A 16,963-nucleotide genomic window follows, 5' to 3' on the forward strand; every position below is an offset into this window, starting at 1 on the left:
AGGGAATTTTAAAGAAGCACAAAAAGTTGTAAAATTGAGAACATCGCCAAGTTTAGAAAAAGTCTGCAAAACCCCTAACCAGGACCACATCACATCACAGGTATTAGAGCATCTAAAAAAACATTCATATAACGTAATAAATAGTGATTTTCCTCCATCTCTTTCCTCTTGTCTCATATGGGATTGCTTTTTCGAATGACGAGACCAACGCCATCGGCTTCACAGCTGATTTATATTATTATTATTATTAAAACTATACGTTTTAATTGGTGTGCCGGGAGATACTGACATGTGGAGTTTACAACATTCTTCATTTCGCAGCGGATTACTTTTTAGGCGGTGGAATAAGTTTGTACTGTTACCTTTTTTGCCGCACATCATAAAAATGAGCGCTTTAGTTCGACGTCCTTTGCCTGAAATCCCATATATTGCTCAGCTGAAACACCTGCTGCCGCTAGTGATCGGCTATTGAGACATCTTGAAGCGTTTCGACTCATCGCCAAACTGTATTGATGCTGCGTGATACTGTCTTGCAGAATGCTGACACCTGCTGGACCTTTAAGGACACTACAGGCAGTTTATTAGACAGACTAAACTGAATTGATTTTATGACCTAGTACATGGATTATTGAAGTTATTGTAGATTATATTGTATTATTTAATATCTATTTTTAAATAAAAAATATATTTGCTATTTATATGCAGCTAATAAATAATGTAAACATATAGTATGACGTGAAAATTTAGGGTAAAATGTGAATGAGGATGCTTGTGGACTAGAATTTTAAAACATTCTTAGAATGATAAGTACAGTAAAAACAGTAAATAAAGTAAGAGTCAACTTGAAATTAACTTGAATTCGGATAAGTTGAGTGATAACTGAGAGGAAAGGGATGAGGCAATGAGAAAAAAACGTCCCTATTCCTTTTAGGCTGCTCCAAAATTCTTTATAATCTTAATGATAAACCCTGAAAAGATGAGACATTTCTTTTTAGCAGATGCATCATGCTGACTGATACGTTTTCAAACACCGTTTTGTGTCAATCACTTAGAAACGTCATATTTCGTTTGCCGGTTGCTGTAGTGTGTGTGCGACGCAGAAAATAATCCTGTTTGGAGAAAGGGTTTATGATATAACCAAAGTGTCTGGGGAAAAATAAAGCTCTCAGTGAAATAGATGCTGATGGCTGTTGAATGAGGAAGTTATGTCCCCTTGAAGGCAGTTGCGCCTCGGAACTTCCCTTCCGGTTCTTTTCCTGGGAGCAAGTTATTTACTAAAAAAAGACTGTAAAACAGGAGTAAAAAAGTAACAGAGTTTATTCCAGATCAGGTCGTTACAGAACAGAGAAAATGCTTGGAGCTTGCACAGCTGTGAGCTCAGAAATCACGTCCGCAAGCATCCAGCAAAGTTTGAGCCTCAAACAAGGTCATCTCCTGCTTCTTATACCTCATGAGTCTATGTGTTGCACCAGGTGGATGCTTTGCTGTCTGTATCAGAAACTGACAAACATCCATGACCTGGGGCCTGTTTCAGAAAGGAGGTTAAGTGAAAACTCTGAGTTTGTTAACCCTGAAATGAGGGAAACTCTGGGTTTTCTGTTTCAGAAAGGGAGGTAAGTTAAACCTGAGAAAGCAGAGTAAGTCAAGCCCGTTTCTGAAAGAGAGGTAACTTATACTCAGAGTCAGTTACCATGGCAATTTACTCTGTGAACCTAACCTGGTCGGGAGCAGGTTTTCTTCAGAAAATCCAGAGTTTATTTTGGTCTCCTTCCCTTTTTTAAAGAGGAAGTGGTGTTTAAACACCTCATTGATTCTTTGGGGACATACAGTATTCATTGCACACATTTCAGTCACGTAGAGCGCATCAAAGGGAATGAAATGGCATGTCCTTTAATGGATGATCCTGTTTGTAAAGCCAGGTAGCTACTCTACTCCCATGATGTGCTCAAGGCTTATCTGCTTGAAGTATGTTTTTATATTTCATTTTCAGCTGCTGCCATGTTCTTTTGATGCCTGCAGGATTGCACCTATCCATGAAAACTAAATTAGGTTTAATAAAATACTGTTCTTCCAGTTTCACCTCTGATATTATAACAGTTGGGTAAGTTACTCTAAAATAGTTCTTAATTACTAACTACAAATTTTATCTTCAACAAGTCTAATTAGATTAATGTAATAATTACTGTCTCTAGAAAGTATTGGTCTACTTACTAATTTGTTTTACTTACTTATTACTTTCTAAATCCCAAATCAACCTCAACCACTTGAACAATACAAGGAGAGACAAGAAACTGCACTTCTAATGCTTTCAAATAAACAATATTCAATTGCATGAATTAATCTTAAATTGACCAAGGTGTGTAACTAGAGGGAGAAAGTTCAAATCAAAATATACCTTTTAAAATTTGATATTAAATTAACTATTGTTTTATAGTCTTTAATTTAATTACAGTATTTATATGACTTAAGTAACTTAATTCATTACACCCAACACTGTATAAAAGTAATTAAAATGTAAATTTACGCATTGACTCGAGCAGCTATTTTCACCCAAGCTAACTCTCTCTCCTTCGCCGCTGCAGCCGTGTTGCTTTTAAAAAAAATACATGTTCAAATTCTGCATATGCTTGCATAAGCACATCCAGTTCTGCTGGTGAGAAATATGCACACCTTTTTTTGTCTGACGCTGTTGCCATGGTGACTCGTGATATCTGTGCTCCATTGATAATGGCTTTTTATAGTTGTGGTGCACGCGCTTAACTCAGAGTCAGTCAATTTAGAGTTGATTGAACTAACTCATTTCAGCTGTTCTGAAACCCAAAACTCAGAGTTTCCAATCTCAGGATAAGTCAACTCAGAGTTCAAGTTTTAACTCAGAGTTGGTTGAACTTCCTTATTGAAACAGGCCCCTGATGTATATGCGTCTTGCCTCTATGCCCAAGGATTACAGATAGCTCCCCTCTATTCGTCCGGCTCCAAGATGTGCCCATATCCTGTGTATCTTTAAAAGACAAGAAGGCTGTCCTGATTAGATGACCTCTGTACACACAGTGACATCCACAATGTGAAGGAAGGCCTTCTACTCTCTCTAATCTGGCTAACAATACACATGATGTATAAAGAATAAACCTAACAGGCTTAATGTCATCATGTGAATTTGGACTTGATGGTTTCTATAGCCATTTTAACCATTGTGCATGGGAAACCTTGAGATTAGAGATGTCCCGATCCAGGTTTTTGCACTTCCGATCCGATACCGATATTGTTTTTGGACTTCCGATCCGCTACCGATACTGGCCGATACCAGCCTATCCGAGCATGTATTTAAGTTTAAGTTAAAGTATTTAGCCTTAGTTGTAAGACTCATGTTGAAAAGGGTTTTAGTACTCTTGATAACATCTAGCCAGCTGAATTAGGTGAGATTGAATAAAACACAATGCTTGGTAACAACAAACTTACCTGTTTATTAAGAGATAAACACAAACTGGACAAAATTATGAATAGCAATCTGAAATTGCACAGTGAGCAGTAAAACCGTAAACAGTTAAAGGTGCAAGTATTACTGTAAGTTTTAATAAAAATGCAAAACAGGGGAACACTGGCGCAAAATAGTGGAATGGATCGTTTCAATCGGCGAAACTGGAAAATACGGACCGGAATAAAAAAAAAAAACTGGATCGGCAGTCTGGATCGGCATTTTACATGCTTTGCCGATACCCATTTTTTTGCCAATATCGGCGTCCCGATCCGATCCACGTATCGGATCGGGACGCGCCTACTTGAGATACATTGAGTATATTAGATATGTCGCCCACCCCTACCTCCAAGGTCTCTATGGTTTATGGGCTGCTCTCTGAAGAGGCTTTAGTTGGACTCAGATGCTGCTTTGGGTCCCATCCACTGCCTGTCCACAGCCTGTTCACCACCTTTCTGCCGTCTGTCCACAGCCTGTTCACCACCTTTCTGCCGTCTGTCCACAGCCTGTTCACCACCTTTCCGCCATCTGTCCACAGCCTGTTCACCACCTTTCCGCCGTCTGTCCACAGCCTGTTCACCACCTTTCCGCCGTCTGTCAACAGCCTGTTCACCACCTTTCCGCCGTCTGTCCACAGCCTGTTCCCCACCTTTCCGCCGTCTGTCAACAGCCTGTTCACCACCTTTCCGCCGTCTGTCCACAGCCTGTTCCCCACCTTTCCGCCGTCTGTCCACAGCCTGTTCACCACCTTTCCGCCGTCTGTCCACAGCCTGTTCACCACCTTTCCGCCGTCTGTCCACAGCCTGTTCACCACCTTTCCGCCGTCTGTCCACAGCCTGTTCACCACCTTTCCGCCGTCTGTCCACAGCCTGTTCACCACCTTTCTGCCGTCTGTCCACAGCCTGTTCACCACCTTTCCGCCGTCTGTCCACAGCCTGTTCACCACCTTTCCGCCGTCTGTCCACAGCCTGTTCACCACCTTTCCGCCGTCTGTCCACAGCCTGTTCACCACCTTTCCGCCGTCTGTCCACAGCCTGTTCACCACCTTTCTGCCGTCTGTCCACAGCCTGTTCACCACCTTTCCGCCGTCTGTCCACAGCCTGTTCACCACCTTTCTGCCGTCTGTCCACCTTCCATCAGCAGCATGTCCGCAGCCTGTCCACCGTCTTTCTTTTCATGTTGCCTGTCAGCTCTGCTGAGCTTCTATCTTTGCTTTTTGTCGTTCTGTTGCCCAGCCCCTCTGTGGTTCTGCTCTTCCTGATCAGCGTCGTGTTGCCTTCAGGAACCTGTTCTGAATCACGGCCCAGATGGTTTTGATTCTGCTGATTTAGGCAAAAAATAATCAAAATGTTCTGTTTGTTCTTCATTAATTAGTCAGTCTGAGGAGGACTCCTCCCTCACTCCACAGATTTGTTCTGGCTTTAATAAGCAGAATCAAAATGTCATCTTTAAAGAGATTAAAGTTAAGCCCCTTCTTTCTGTTTCTGTCAGACAACTGTCACCTCAACAGTGGAGGAGAGTCGACTCGAATCCCGCAGTTGATTGAATGTCCGCGTGAGTACAAACAGAGCTCATGTGCAACACTGCCCTCTGCAGGCCACAGAGACGTTTAAACCTGCAGACTTTAAGTCAGGACGGTTTTAGACCTGGGTCCAGTTCTGTGCTGCAGCTTTTTGATGTGCACGCCTGGCCAGACTCTTCTCTGACCTCTGGTTGCTATGACAACCACCTTAATCCTTCATTGAGTTGAAGCTGCCAGGTTTTGGTCCCTGCCTGCTGAGTCATCCATGCAAACATTCAGAGCGATCAAACCTCCTCCAGGAACGAGGAGAAGTGTCGAATGAAGCCGTCCTGACGCTCTGCTCATTCAGAGGACCTTAATGCTTTTAAAAACTGTGTAGATGAAAGACGATTGAACATGGATTCAAAGAGTTCCCCCCCGAGAGCCGAGGCAGAGTTAGTCCTAAGGTCCATTCCTTGGATGTGTGGTTTTGGTCGACAAGCATTAAAGGAATAGTACACCCAAAACATGATTAGCCTTCATTTTCTACTCACCCCCATGCTGAACAACACTCTGGAGTACTTTTTTGATATCTCAAATGCATCTGGAGATCTGGGAGGCTTCTTGCTGTCTGCAGACATTCAAATAATGGAGGTCTATGGCGCCCGAGACAGAAAGGTCCATAAAAGTCCACAAAAAACGTGTCAATATTCATCCATACTGCTCGTCCAATGTATTCCAAGTGTCCTGAGTGGGTAGCATCCAGAATTTACTCGAAACGAAGTCATTTAGAATGTTTTTAGAGCATAAACAGTAGTGTATACGATTTCCTGAAAGCGCGCGCCTGCGAGTTCACGACACTACGGAAACCGCGGCAGACCAAACCAGATGAAAAAAAGATGACATGACATTTAGGAAATCCTATACACTACTGTTTATGCTCTAAAAACATTCTAAATGACTTCGTTTCGAGTAAATTATGGACGCTACCCACTCAGGACACTTGGAATACATTGGACGAACAGTATGGAGGAATATTGACACGTTTTTTGTGGACTTTTATGGACCTTTCTGCCTCAGGCGCCATAGACCTCCATTATTTGAATGTCAGCAGACAGCAAGAAGCCTCCCAGATCTCCAGATGCATTTGAGATATCAAAAAAGTACTCCAGAGTGTTGTTCAGCATGGGGGTGAGTAGAAAATGAAGGCTAATCATGTTTTGGGTGTACTATTCCTTTAAGGCTTGATTATATAATTTATCATAAACAAATGGACTCTAAATGTCCAAGCTGCTGCCTTTTCTACCCTCTGTGAAAAACCGCTTTGTTCCAGTGCAGACCTCTCCTGCTGCCGAGGTTTAGCAAGCTGTTCACTGGTGGCGGCACAGACCTGCAGCCCTGACTCCAGCAGATGAGAACTTGCTCCATCTGCTGGCTGCAGTGGATCTGACCCCTCTGTGACCTAAAGGCAGTAGGAACCTTGCCGATGACGAAAGCTCAGTGACAGTTTCTCCACTTTGGCTGACCTTTGTCCTTTTTTCATTGAGCTGATGAAGCAGTTTGATGTCGGTTTGATTCAGACCTGATCATCTGGTGGAAAACTGTCTCTTATTCCCTCATCTGTTTGGTTTTTGCAGCGGTCAAGCAGCTGAAAGAGAACGTCTGCTCTTCAATCGACAAACTGGCCAACTTTGACGGTACGTGTTTCCCCTGATTGTTCATCTGCAGTCAGTAGCTGGTTTAACCATCTAATGCTCCTGGGTTTTTCACAGAAGTCATGGATGCCCACCTGCAGAACAGCCAGACAGCAGAGGACGAGCTGCTGGCCAGCCCCGACCACCTCAGAGGTAAATGTCACCGACCTACAGCGCCCTCAGCGTGGTCACGGCTGCACTCACTCAATCCTCTACTGTTATCGTCCCCACAGGGAACCAAATGGACGCCAAAGAGTCCGACATGTCCGACACGCTGAGTCCCAGCAAAGATCGCAGCAGTGACGAGGCGTCAGGTGAGCAGAACAGAACCCCAAACCCCAGTCCTGCTTCAACATCAGAAAACATCTGCATTCCTTTAAAGGCTCTCTGAGGATAGAAACCTGAATTGATGTTCTACTAAAGCTAGAATATTCCAAATTGGCAACAATAAAGGTCCATTTCTTTAGTTGGGGCTTGGAGGAGATCAGCCTTGGTCCTGCTGAGATGTTCAGGAAGAACCGCTAGCTTCAATAGCACCCTTTAGGTTAGCTTCGTCATCCGCTCCTCTTTCTCTTTACAGTATTCCATAGATTTTCCATAAAGATGCATTCAGGTCCTGCTTGAAAATGAACTGAGTTTCTCCACCGAGGTTGAAAGGCTCTAAAATGTTCTGGTAGATGGGTCCACTGGACTGGAACCAGCTGATGACAAGGAACCCAAATCTTCCCTGACTGTAGAAACTTCTCCACTGCTCCTCATTCTTGGATCCAGAAATGTGAACTTTACGTTTATCTGCTCGTCCCTAAGCTCTGACTCAGTTCTCTCCCTCTGAACTTCTGAGTGCACCTTGGCACTTTTTTCCTCCAACTAACTTTCTGTGAATATGCTTTAAATGTCTCTAAGAGTTCTAACTTTTTTAAAACGAATGATTTGGTTTTTATTATCTGGTGGCTCTGATCATTGGAGATGATTCAGAAGATGCTGCGTTTCATCATGTTTCCTTGATCTTGAGACGACAATGAATGAAGAAGACAATTGAAGTTCAGCTGCTGAGATTCTTACAGCTCCATTCAAACCTCTCTGCCTGCCCAGGATTAAAAGCTGCCATGTTTGCACTTTGACTGCAGCTGATAGTGGTCTGTGTTTGGTCTCAATTCAAATGTTTATTTCTATGGCGCCGATTCACACGTCAACTCAAGGCACTTTACAGAGACAATACAGTCATTCAGGTCATAGTCCTTCCAACGAAGTTTAAAAACAATCCACTGGACTTTGTTTCCAATTTTGAAGACATTTTGCTTCCCATCCGGGAAGCTTTCTCAATTCAAAATGTCTTGAATTGAGTTCCAGTGGCACGTACAAAAGCCTTGTTTTCTCAGCCATAACACGGCTTTTGTTTGTGCCTCTCTATAAGCCTGGATTTTCATCAATATTTAGTTTTTGACTCTTCAGTAATCCCTTTCACCAAGCATGCTTGTAGCTTCAGTGGAGAGTAAGTGGAGAGCCAGCTCCTATGTCAGAGGATGAAGAGAGCACATCCAGTTAGTCACAGTCAGAGAAACAGGACTACACTGGAAAATAGGCTGATCTCCAACATCTAGAAACAAAGGTGTTGATGGCAGCAGCACAGCTGATATTTCTCTCCAGGATGGAGTCACAGCCAAACAGGAACAGACCAGATGAAGCTACTATGAGAAAAAGCAGAGAGAGCAGAACGTTAGAGATTGAACTAACAGATTCTGCAGAGTGGGAGAATAGAGATAGAATGAAGCAGAATGATGAAAAAGGGGTCCCTATGTCCTCCAGCAGTCTAAGCCTATAGCAGCAGAACTATAGAGATAGCTCAGGATAACCTGAGCCACTCTAACTAGAAGCTTTATCAAAAAGGAAAGTTTTAAGCCTAGCCTTAAAAGTAGACAGGGTGTCTGCCTCACGGACTAAAACTGGTAGTTGGTTCCACAGGAGAGGAGCCCGATAACTAAAAGATCTGCCTCCCATTCTACTTTTAGAAATTCTAGGAACCACTAGTAAACCTGCAGATTGAGAGCGAAGTGCTCTGTTAGGAACATAAGGAACAATCAGATCTCTGATATCAGATGGAGCTTGGCCATTTAAGGCTTTATTAACATGTTTGTTGAATCATCAGATGGGAACATGAACGACCAGGAGCTGAATGAATCGCAGAACAGAGTCACCCTGCTGAAAGGTAACTGCCACCTGCTTTCAATACTTTTACTAAAGTGTACAAATGTGGATTTTTTTTAAGAACATTTCTGAAAGGTCAGGTTTAAATGGAAACATTTCAGATCTCTTGCTGCTAGATCTTTGTCACAAGAGTTTTTAGGCATGAGAAGATTGAAAAAGGCTTGGGCCGATGGTCGTATGTGTTGTTTGTGTGTAGCTGAGCTGAATCGGGCTGGTCTGGAAGCAGGAGACACGGAGAAGGTCATCAGCCATCTCCACAGAGAACTTCTGGAAGCCCAGGACTTGGCCAACACTGGGAAGCAGAAATGTCTGGAGCTCCAAGGTAACTGCAGCAGCTGCTGAGCAGAACTCCCTGACTGAAAGCTCAGTTTGGGTCCATGGTACCACCATGGTTCTTGGTACTATGATGTTCAAGCACTGTGACCGACTGTCTGCAGCTCTGCTAGAGGAGGAGAGGAGGAGTAACTCCAAGCTGACTCAGGAGTCCAGCAAGCAGATCCAGTTCCTGCAGAGTGAGTATAGTACCATCAACCAGTCCAACCCAGAACCGGTCCAGGTTCTAACTTGTCGGTTCCTTCTACTAATGCAGCTCAGCTGGAGAAACTTCAGGCGGACATGGAGGCCCTGAGGGAGCAGAGGGAGGGCACCATCTGCAGCACCAGGGAGGAGCTCTGCTCCGCCCAGGAGGAGGTACTGATCTGTTCCTCCTCTTCTTTCTCCTCCTGGGTTCCTCTTAATATTGGCTTCGTCTCATCATCATCCTTACCGTACTCACCTGGATTGTTTCTGCTGTCAGATTCTCGTTCTGCGACACGCCATGGAGACGGCCACCGCAGAGCGGGAGCGAGAGATCGCCGCCCTGCAGGCGAACGTGGGTAGCGTTCGCACTGAGCTGGAACACTGGAGGGCCACGGCTGCCAAGTACGAGGAGGAGATCAGCCGCCTGCAGGAGACATTTTCTCAGCAGCAGCAGAGCAAAGCCAGTCAGCTGCAAGGTTGAAGCTGCTTCTGCTTCTTGGTTAAGATGTGTCTGTTTTCATGGCCTCTTAATAACGAACCATCTGTCCTTCTCTCCGTTTGTCCTTGTCTCTTTCCGTCCTTTTCTCCTTCTGTCCCCCAGAGGAGTGTGCAGCTTTGCAGCAGCGCTGCACATCTTTGCAGCAGGACTGTGAAGGCTTGAGAGCTGAGCGGAGAGATCTCACAGAGAAGCTGCAGCGCCTGGAGGCTGAGCTCAGCAGGTACGAAGATCAGGTTCAGTCAAGTGAGAAGATCACATTTTTCAAAGTGTGACCCTAAATTATGGAATAGAAAGTTTTGGCTACTACAGTCATGACCAAAAGTATTGAGAATGACACTAATGTTGTATTTCAACACGATCTGCTGCCCTCTGGTTTTCATGTGTGTATTTCAGAGGTTGTCATCACATACAGAAATACAATTGCAATCATACGATGAGTAACAAAAGCTTTTAATGACAGAATGAGTTAATGCAGCAAGTCAATATTTGCAGTGTTGACCCCTCTTCTTCAGGACCTCTGCAATTCTCCCTGGCTGCTCTCAATCAACTTCTGGACCAAATCCTGACTGACAGCGTCCATTCTTGCACAATCAATGCTTGCATTTAGTCAGAACAGGGGGTTTTCAGTGACGTCACTGGCCAGCTTCCGGTCCGCCATCTTGGGTGGCATATTATCGTATATCATATATATCATGTCGCGAATGGATAAGTACGCCAGCACGCTAGAGCCATCAGATCATGGAACATATCTGAGGAAATGTTCCGTGATCGACCATATGGACCCCTATGCCCTCCACGGTGCCTTGTTTAGCACTAATCCAGATGATTGGCCAAATGTAGAGCACGGTGACATAGTTCATTACGGTGTTCAGTGAAAACCCTCTGCACACTCTTGAGGAAATGAGAGCGTACAAGGGTCTAGAGGCGCACAACCAGTTCACATCTGGTTGGGTACGAGATGTCGAAGTGATGTACATGAAGGAAATCGCCATCATACGTGGACGGGTGAGTTTTAATAAGATGGTAAAAATGTTAACAATCCGACGCAGGGCTCGCTATGCTAGGTTGCTAACGGCCGGCGGTGCGCGAACAGTTCCAAAGCTACAAGTCCTTGGAGTCTCATGTGCAGTTTACGAATGGATGAGTTCAGGAGCTGCAGCTCATAAAGCCAGCAAACAGTGCTAACCGTTAGTGCTAACAACCACTCAGGCATGTAATGTACTTTTAACTAGCTGCTATGTGTTTCAAAGGTTTGGTTAGTAACGTTAACTGCCAAACCTCCCTAAACCCTCCGGGTTTTTCAGATATTTGAGCCTTTTCCCGCTGGTTGAAATCAAGTTAAGGTGAAATTAATCAAATTAAAACACGGCTGAGAGAGGGAGTCCAGTATGCGGTAGTCATAGGCAGTAGTCTGAGTAGCAGCGGCGGAGGCAGTCAACATTGCGGCCACGGAAAGTAATACGTCATGACGCCCATGTATTAAGCCCTATTATTAATATATTCTTACATGTTTTAAATGCTTGACAGTTAATTACCTGTGACAAAGTGAGCACTGCAGACTCTGGCGTGTTCCAGCTTAACACCGTCCAAATCGGACCTGGATATCCGTGTCAGCCATAGGTGACGGCGTGGTTCAGATAGCTGTTTTGTTTTTTCACATTGATTCACGATTACGGCTGGTATGCGATAGAGCGTTGATCTCCACCTCCACGGGCCGTGCAACCAACAATTACACACGATTTCACCATTCTTCACTGTCAATACTGCCTAAGGCTGCCACCAAATATGGCGGACGCGCTGAGTAGTCACGTGAGCGTAACGTCACCTGAAAACATTTTCATGCGTGTATTTCAAAGGTTGTCATCACAAACAGAAATACAATTGCAATCATATGATGAGTAACAAAAGCTTTTAATGTCAGAACGAGTTAATGCATTGTTGACCCCTCTTCTTCAGAACCTCTGCAATTCTCCCTGGCTGCTCTCAATCAACTTCTGGACCAAATCCTGACTGAAAGCGTCCATTCTTGCACAATCAACGCTTGCATTTAGTCAGAATTCCTAGGTTTTCGTTTGTCCGCCGTCTCTTGATGATTGACCAAGTTTTCAATGGGATTAAGATCAGGGGAGTTTCCAGGCCATGGACCCAACATCTCTCTGTTTGTTCCCTGAGCCAGTTAGATATCACCTTTGCTTTATGGCAAGGTGCTCCATCATGCTGGAAAAGGCATTGTTCATCACCAAACTGCTCTAGGACGGTTGGGAGACGTTGCTCTCGGAGGACATTCTGGTTCCATTCTTTATTCATGGCTGTTTTTAGGTCAGACTGTGAGAGAGCCGACTCCCTTGGCTGAGAAGCAACCCCACACATGAATGGTTCCAGGATGCTTTACAGTCAGCATGAGACCAGACTGCTGGTAGCGCTCACCTCGTCTTCTCCCAACCAGCTGTTTTCCAGATGTCCCAAACAATGGGAAAGGGGATTGATCAGAGAAAATGACTTTCCCCCAGTCCTCAGCAGTCCCCTCCCTGGACCTTTAGCAGAATATCAGTCTGTCCCTGATGGTTTTCCTGGAGAGAAGTGGCTTCTTTGCTGCCCTCCTTCAGACCAGGCCTTGCTCCAAGAGTCTCCGCCTCACAGTGCAGATGCACTCACACCTGCCTGCTGCCATTCCTGAACAAGCTCTGCACCACTGGTAGCCCGATCTCGCAGCTGGAACACTTTTCAGAGACGGTCCTGGCACTCGCTGGTCTTTCTTGGGCGCCCTGGAGCCTTTTTGGCAACAATGGAACCTCTCTCCTTGAAGTTCTTGGTGATGCCATAGATTGCTTACTGAGGTGCAATCTCTCTAGCTGCCATTCTGTTTCCTGTTCGGCCATTTTTTTGCAGTGCAATGATGACTGCACATGTTTCTTCAGAGATAACCATGGTTCACAGAAGAGAACCAATGATGCCAAGCAGCAGCCTCTTTTTAAAGTGTCCAGTGGCGTCATTCTGACTGAATCCTGACAGATTGATCTCCAGCCCTGTCCTCATCACCACCCACACCTGTGTTAATGGACCAATCACTGAAACAATGTTAGCTGCTCCTTTTAAGGCAGGGCTGCAATGACGTTGAAATATATTTAGGGATAAAGTTCATTTTCTCGGCAAATATTGACTTTGCAATTAATTGCTGTTATGCTGATCACTCTTTATAACATTCTGGAGTATATGCAAATTGCCGTTATAAAAACTGAAGCAGTAGACTTTGTAAATATTAACATTTGAATCATTCTCAAAACTTTCGGCCATGAGTGTATATTCTCGCAGATCCAGGTTTTGTTTTTCAAACTACAGTGGGGGAAGTAAGTATTCGACCCCTTGCTGATTTTGCAGGTTTACCCACTTACAAAGAATGCAACAATCTACAATTTAATCATATGTACATTCTAACAGTGAAAGACAGAATCCCAAAGAAAATTCCAGAAATTCACATCATATGAATTTATAAAAAATGATAACCATCTGATGAGGAAAAGCAACTATTTGACCCCCTACCAAACAGCATGTTAATATTTTGTAGAAAAGCCATTATCGGCCAGCACAGGTGTCAAACGGTTTTTATAGTTGGTGAGAAGGTGTGTGCACATTTCGGCAGGGATATTGGCCCACTCCTCCCTGCAGACAGCCTCCAAATCATTCAGGTTCCCAGGTTGTCGCCTGGCAACTGGGATTTTAAGCTCCCTCCAAAGATTTTCAATTGGATTCAGGTGTGGAGACTGGCTAGGCCACTTCAGAACCTTGATGTGCTTCTTCTTCAGCAACTCTTTTGTTGCTTTGGTGGTGTGCTTAGGGTCTTTGTGGTGCTGAAACACCCATCCTCCACCCATCTTCAGCTCTCTCACTGAGGGATGGAGATGTTGGTCCAGAATTATACGATACATGGCCCTGTCCATCCTCCCCTCAATACCATGGAGTTGTCCCGTCCCCTTGGCTGAACAGCACCCCCAAAGCATGATGTTGCCGCCACCCTGCTTGACGGTGGGGATGGTGTTCTTTGGGTTGTACTTGGTGTTCTTTGCCCTCCAAACACGACGAGTTGAGTTGAGGCCAAAAAGTTCTATTTTGGTCTCATCTGACCACATCACCTTCTTCCAGGCCTCTTCTGAGTCGTCCAGGTGGTGAACGGCGACCTTCATGCGGGCCTGTACATGTTTCTTCTTGAGCAGGGGGACCCTGCGTGCGCTGCAGGATTTCAATCCATGACGGCGTACTGTGTTACCAACCGTTTCTTTTGTAACTGTGGTCCCAGCTGCCTTCAGTTGATTCATCAGTTCCCCCCTTCTGGTTTTGGGACGATTCCTCACCGTTCGCATGATCAGGGACACCCCACGAGGCGAGATCTTGTGTGGAGGCCCAGACCGAGGGAGGTTGGCGGTGGTGTGGTGCTTCTTCCATTTCCTGATAACTGCACCCACAGTTGATCTTTTCTCTCCAAGTTGTTTCCGATTCTCTTGCAGCCCATCCCAGCCTTGTGCAGATCAACAATCTTGTCTCTAATGTCCGTAGAAAGCTCTTTGGTCTTGCCCATGGTGGTGATGTTGGATGCTGGTTGTTTGGGTGTTGACAGGTGTCTTTTATACAGGTAACAAGGTGAGGCAGGTGTATTTGATGTAGATAATTGGTTGGGATTGGGGCTGCATCTTAAAGAAAGACTAACTGGCTTGTAGGAGCCAGAATACTTGCTGTTTAGTAGGGGGTCAAATACTTGCTTTTCCTCATCAGATGGTTATCAATTTTAATAAATTCATATGATGTGAATTTCTGGAATTTTCTTTGGGATTCTGTCTCTCACTGTTAGAATGTACATATGATTAAAATTGTAGATTGTTGCATTCTTTCTAAGTGGGCAAACCTGCAAAATCAGCAATACTTATTTCCCCCACTGTATTTCAGCTGAAGCTTGATCTGTTTAAATCAGCAGATAAATGATGGAAGGAAAAGCTCTCAAAAACAAGCTGAGGTTTCTAAAATGGCTGAAATGTTGACATGATAAAACGTGTGAAGCTGAACACAGCAAACGGTTGACAGGATCTCTGCCCAGCTCCTAAATCAGCGATTCAGGGCCCGTGGAGCAGAAGACGTAATGTTTAGCTGATTCAGCCCACTGAACCACAGCAGTTTGATGCCGCTAAACTCTCTGGGGAGGAAACTTCACACCGTGTTCATCAGAGATCATCATGGTCATCAGAGCTGAAAGTTCCACAGGATTGTTCCAATAAAGTATTTCACCGGATGAAGTGGAGTAGAAACAACATAAAGACGGTCGTTTTTCTTTGATGAACTCCATGTACACTGGAAGGCCTCTTTACCGTCACCCTAATCTGTAGCACTGAGACTTTTCTACTATAACATGTTGATGAGAAACCAGAACCCCTGTAGGTCACTGGCTTCTCTGTCTCTACATGAACCAGTCTTTCTGCAAATGTCCACCAGGAAAACAAAAATGGAGAAATGACAAAGATGAATGAAGAAGAAGAGACGGTGGTTAGGAAGAATAGGGTTCTGACCATTTGGTCTGGTTGAAGCACTCCAGTTAGCCGGTGTAGGTACCAGATCTGCTCGCCTTGTCATATCTGCGCATGCCAATGACATAACGCTATATGATTGGCTGAACATTGCCAAATGATGTAAAACATTGTGGTTGCCTAGACAACGATAACATCAGGCAGCGTCCGTGTGCCGAGTCTGGGGCCGTTTCGCAATATGCGTTCTTGAGCGTGCTCGTGTACTTGTGACACGTCATCAGCCTCAGCCCGAGTACCGTTCCAATTCTCAAGAACGCCAGATCGAGAACGCATCAAATCCCCGGATGTTGTGCTCGCCCCGCCCTTTTTATCGAGCATGCATCAGAGCAGACTTGTGCGTTCTTCAGACTGACCGCTTCCCCAGAATGCCCCGCGGCCGCAGCTTGATTCCAGACGGCGCTCACAGTGCTAAGTTAAACATTCCCTTTTCTGCTGCTGCTGTTCTTCAAAAGTACGTTTTGAAATCGTTTGAGGCGATAACATTATACATTGAAGCCTCCCTGTGTGGCCTGTTTACAGAGTTAGTGCGAAAAAAAAAAAAAAAGTCCGACGTTGAGCAGACCAGAGTGACCAGCAGACCTCCGAGGGTAACCGCAGCCAGGGCTAAATTTACCCCGTCTGTAGTGCACTTCTCTCTGTCTAGTTATGTGTGAACTACCGCTCGTTCTGATGGCGGTTTTTTGCGGTTCGGTAATTTTTTTTATGTTTTTTAAGCTTTAGAAATTAAAAATATTGTTTACAAAATGTTTTGTGTAGGGAATAAATAGTTTTGACTGTTAAAGAAATGCTAAAGAACGTTGCATGTGATGACGTCACGAGTACGCTTCTGTTCCAATACACATACGTACTCGCGTTCTCGTGAATTGAGAAACGGCCTGGAGCTTTTGTAGCGTTAGCGTGTCTAATGATCAATGAAGTTTACTGGAATGATTACAAAACTAAAAATAACAGTTTATAGTGAACCAAGTAACTGTTAGACCATGATATAAAGGGGGGAGCTGGGTAGCGCTGTGGCTAGCTGTGCTCACTAGCTAACAGGCTAGCCTCTTTTAGCTCAGAAAGTTAGTGATATTAAAGGGGAACACCAGTTTTTTTACATTGGGCCCTTGATTTTTACGTTATTCCATCATGTTCTACTCATCCATATGAGTTTAGTGTCATTTGGAGCCGTTCTGAAGATATTCTGTTAGGTTATATCCAAGTAACGTCTTCCCATGGGCAACGACTTGAAGGCACAAACTAAACTGTTCATCATTTATTCTTTATGGTACGCCAGCATTCAGAACATGGAGGCCAATCACTGTCCCCCAGACATCCGCCGTTATATTTATATCTTTTAAAAACAAAGCGGCGCGTGTATGACGTCATCAGCGCGCGACAGTTCAGTTTGTGCCTTCAGTCGTTGCCCATAGGAAGACGTTACCTGGATATAACCGCAACAACGGAATATCTTCAGAACGGCTCCAAATGACACAAAACTCATATGGATGATAGAACATG

At 44.6% G+C, this 16,963-nt stretch overlaps 2 protein-coding genes across 2 annotated transcripts in view; both read left to right on the plus strand.

Moving 5' to 3' along the window:
* The window catches only part of slmapa (sarcolemma associated protein a), a gene marked incomplete at its 5' end in the record, with an annotated part of 66,728 nt that overhangs the window by 30,742 nt on the left and 19,023 nt on the right, over positions 1-16,963 (plus strand). The window contains 10 exons of the mRNA XM_038308748.1: positions 4,967-5,029; positions 6,614-6,673; positions 6,749-6,823; positions 6,904-6,984; positions 8,817-8,876; positions 9,072-9,197; positions 9,313-9,387; positions 9,465-9,565; positions 9,672-9,870; positions 9,996-10,113. Of these exons, the coding sequence (XP_038164676.1) occupies positions 4,967-5,029; positions 6,614-6,673; positions 6,749-6,823; positions 6,904-6,984; positions 8,817-8,876; positions 9,072-9,197; positions 9,313-9,387; positions 9,465-9,565; positions 9,672-9,870; positions 9,996-10,113 (958 nt within the window). The remainder of the gene's footprint in view (positions 1-4,966; positions 5,030-6,613; positions 6,674-6,748; positions 6,824-6,903; positions 6,985-8,816; positions 8,877-9,071; positions 9,198-9,312; positions 9,388-9,464; positions 9,566-9,671; positions 9,871-9,995; positions 10,114-16,963) is intronic.
* On the plus strand, positions 3,099-4,959 carry LOC119799064 (uncharacterized protein P19A11.02c-like). The gene is made up of 2 exons (XM_038308755.1): positions 3,099-3,212; positions 3,785-4,959. Exon 2 carries the CDS (start codon positions 3,805-3,807, stop codon positions 4,672-4,674), a length of 870 nt encoding a protein of 289 aa, XP_038164683.1. The 5' UTR covers positions 3,099-3,212; positions 3,785-3,804; the 3' UTR covers positions 4,675-4,959.

The sequence above is a fragment of the Cyprinodon tularosa genome, unplaced genomic scaffold, assembly GCF_016077235.1.
Source record: "Cyprinodon tularosa strain WSP-4 unplaced genomic scaffold, ASM1607723v1 ctg647, whole genome shotgun sequence".
NCBI classification, from domain to species: domain Eukaryota; kingdom Metazoa; phylum Chordata; class Actinopteri; order Cyprinodontiformes; family Cyprinodontidae; genus Cyprinodon; species Cyprinodon tularosa.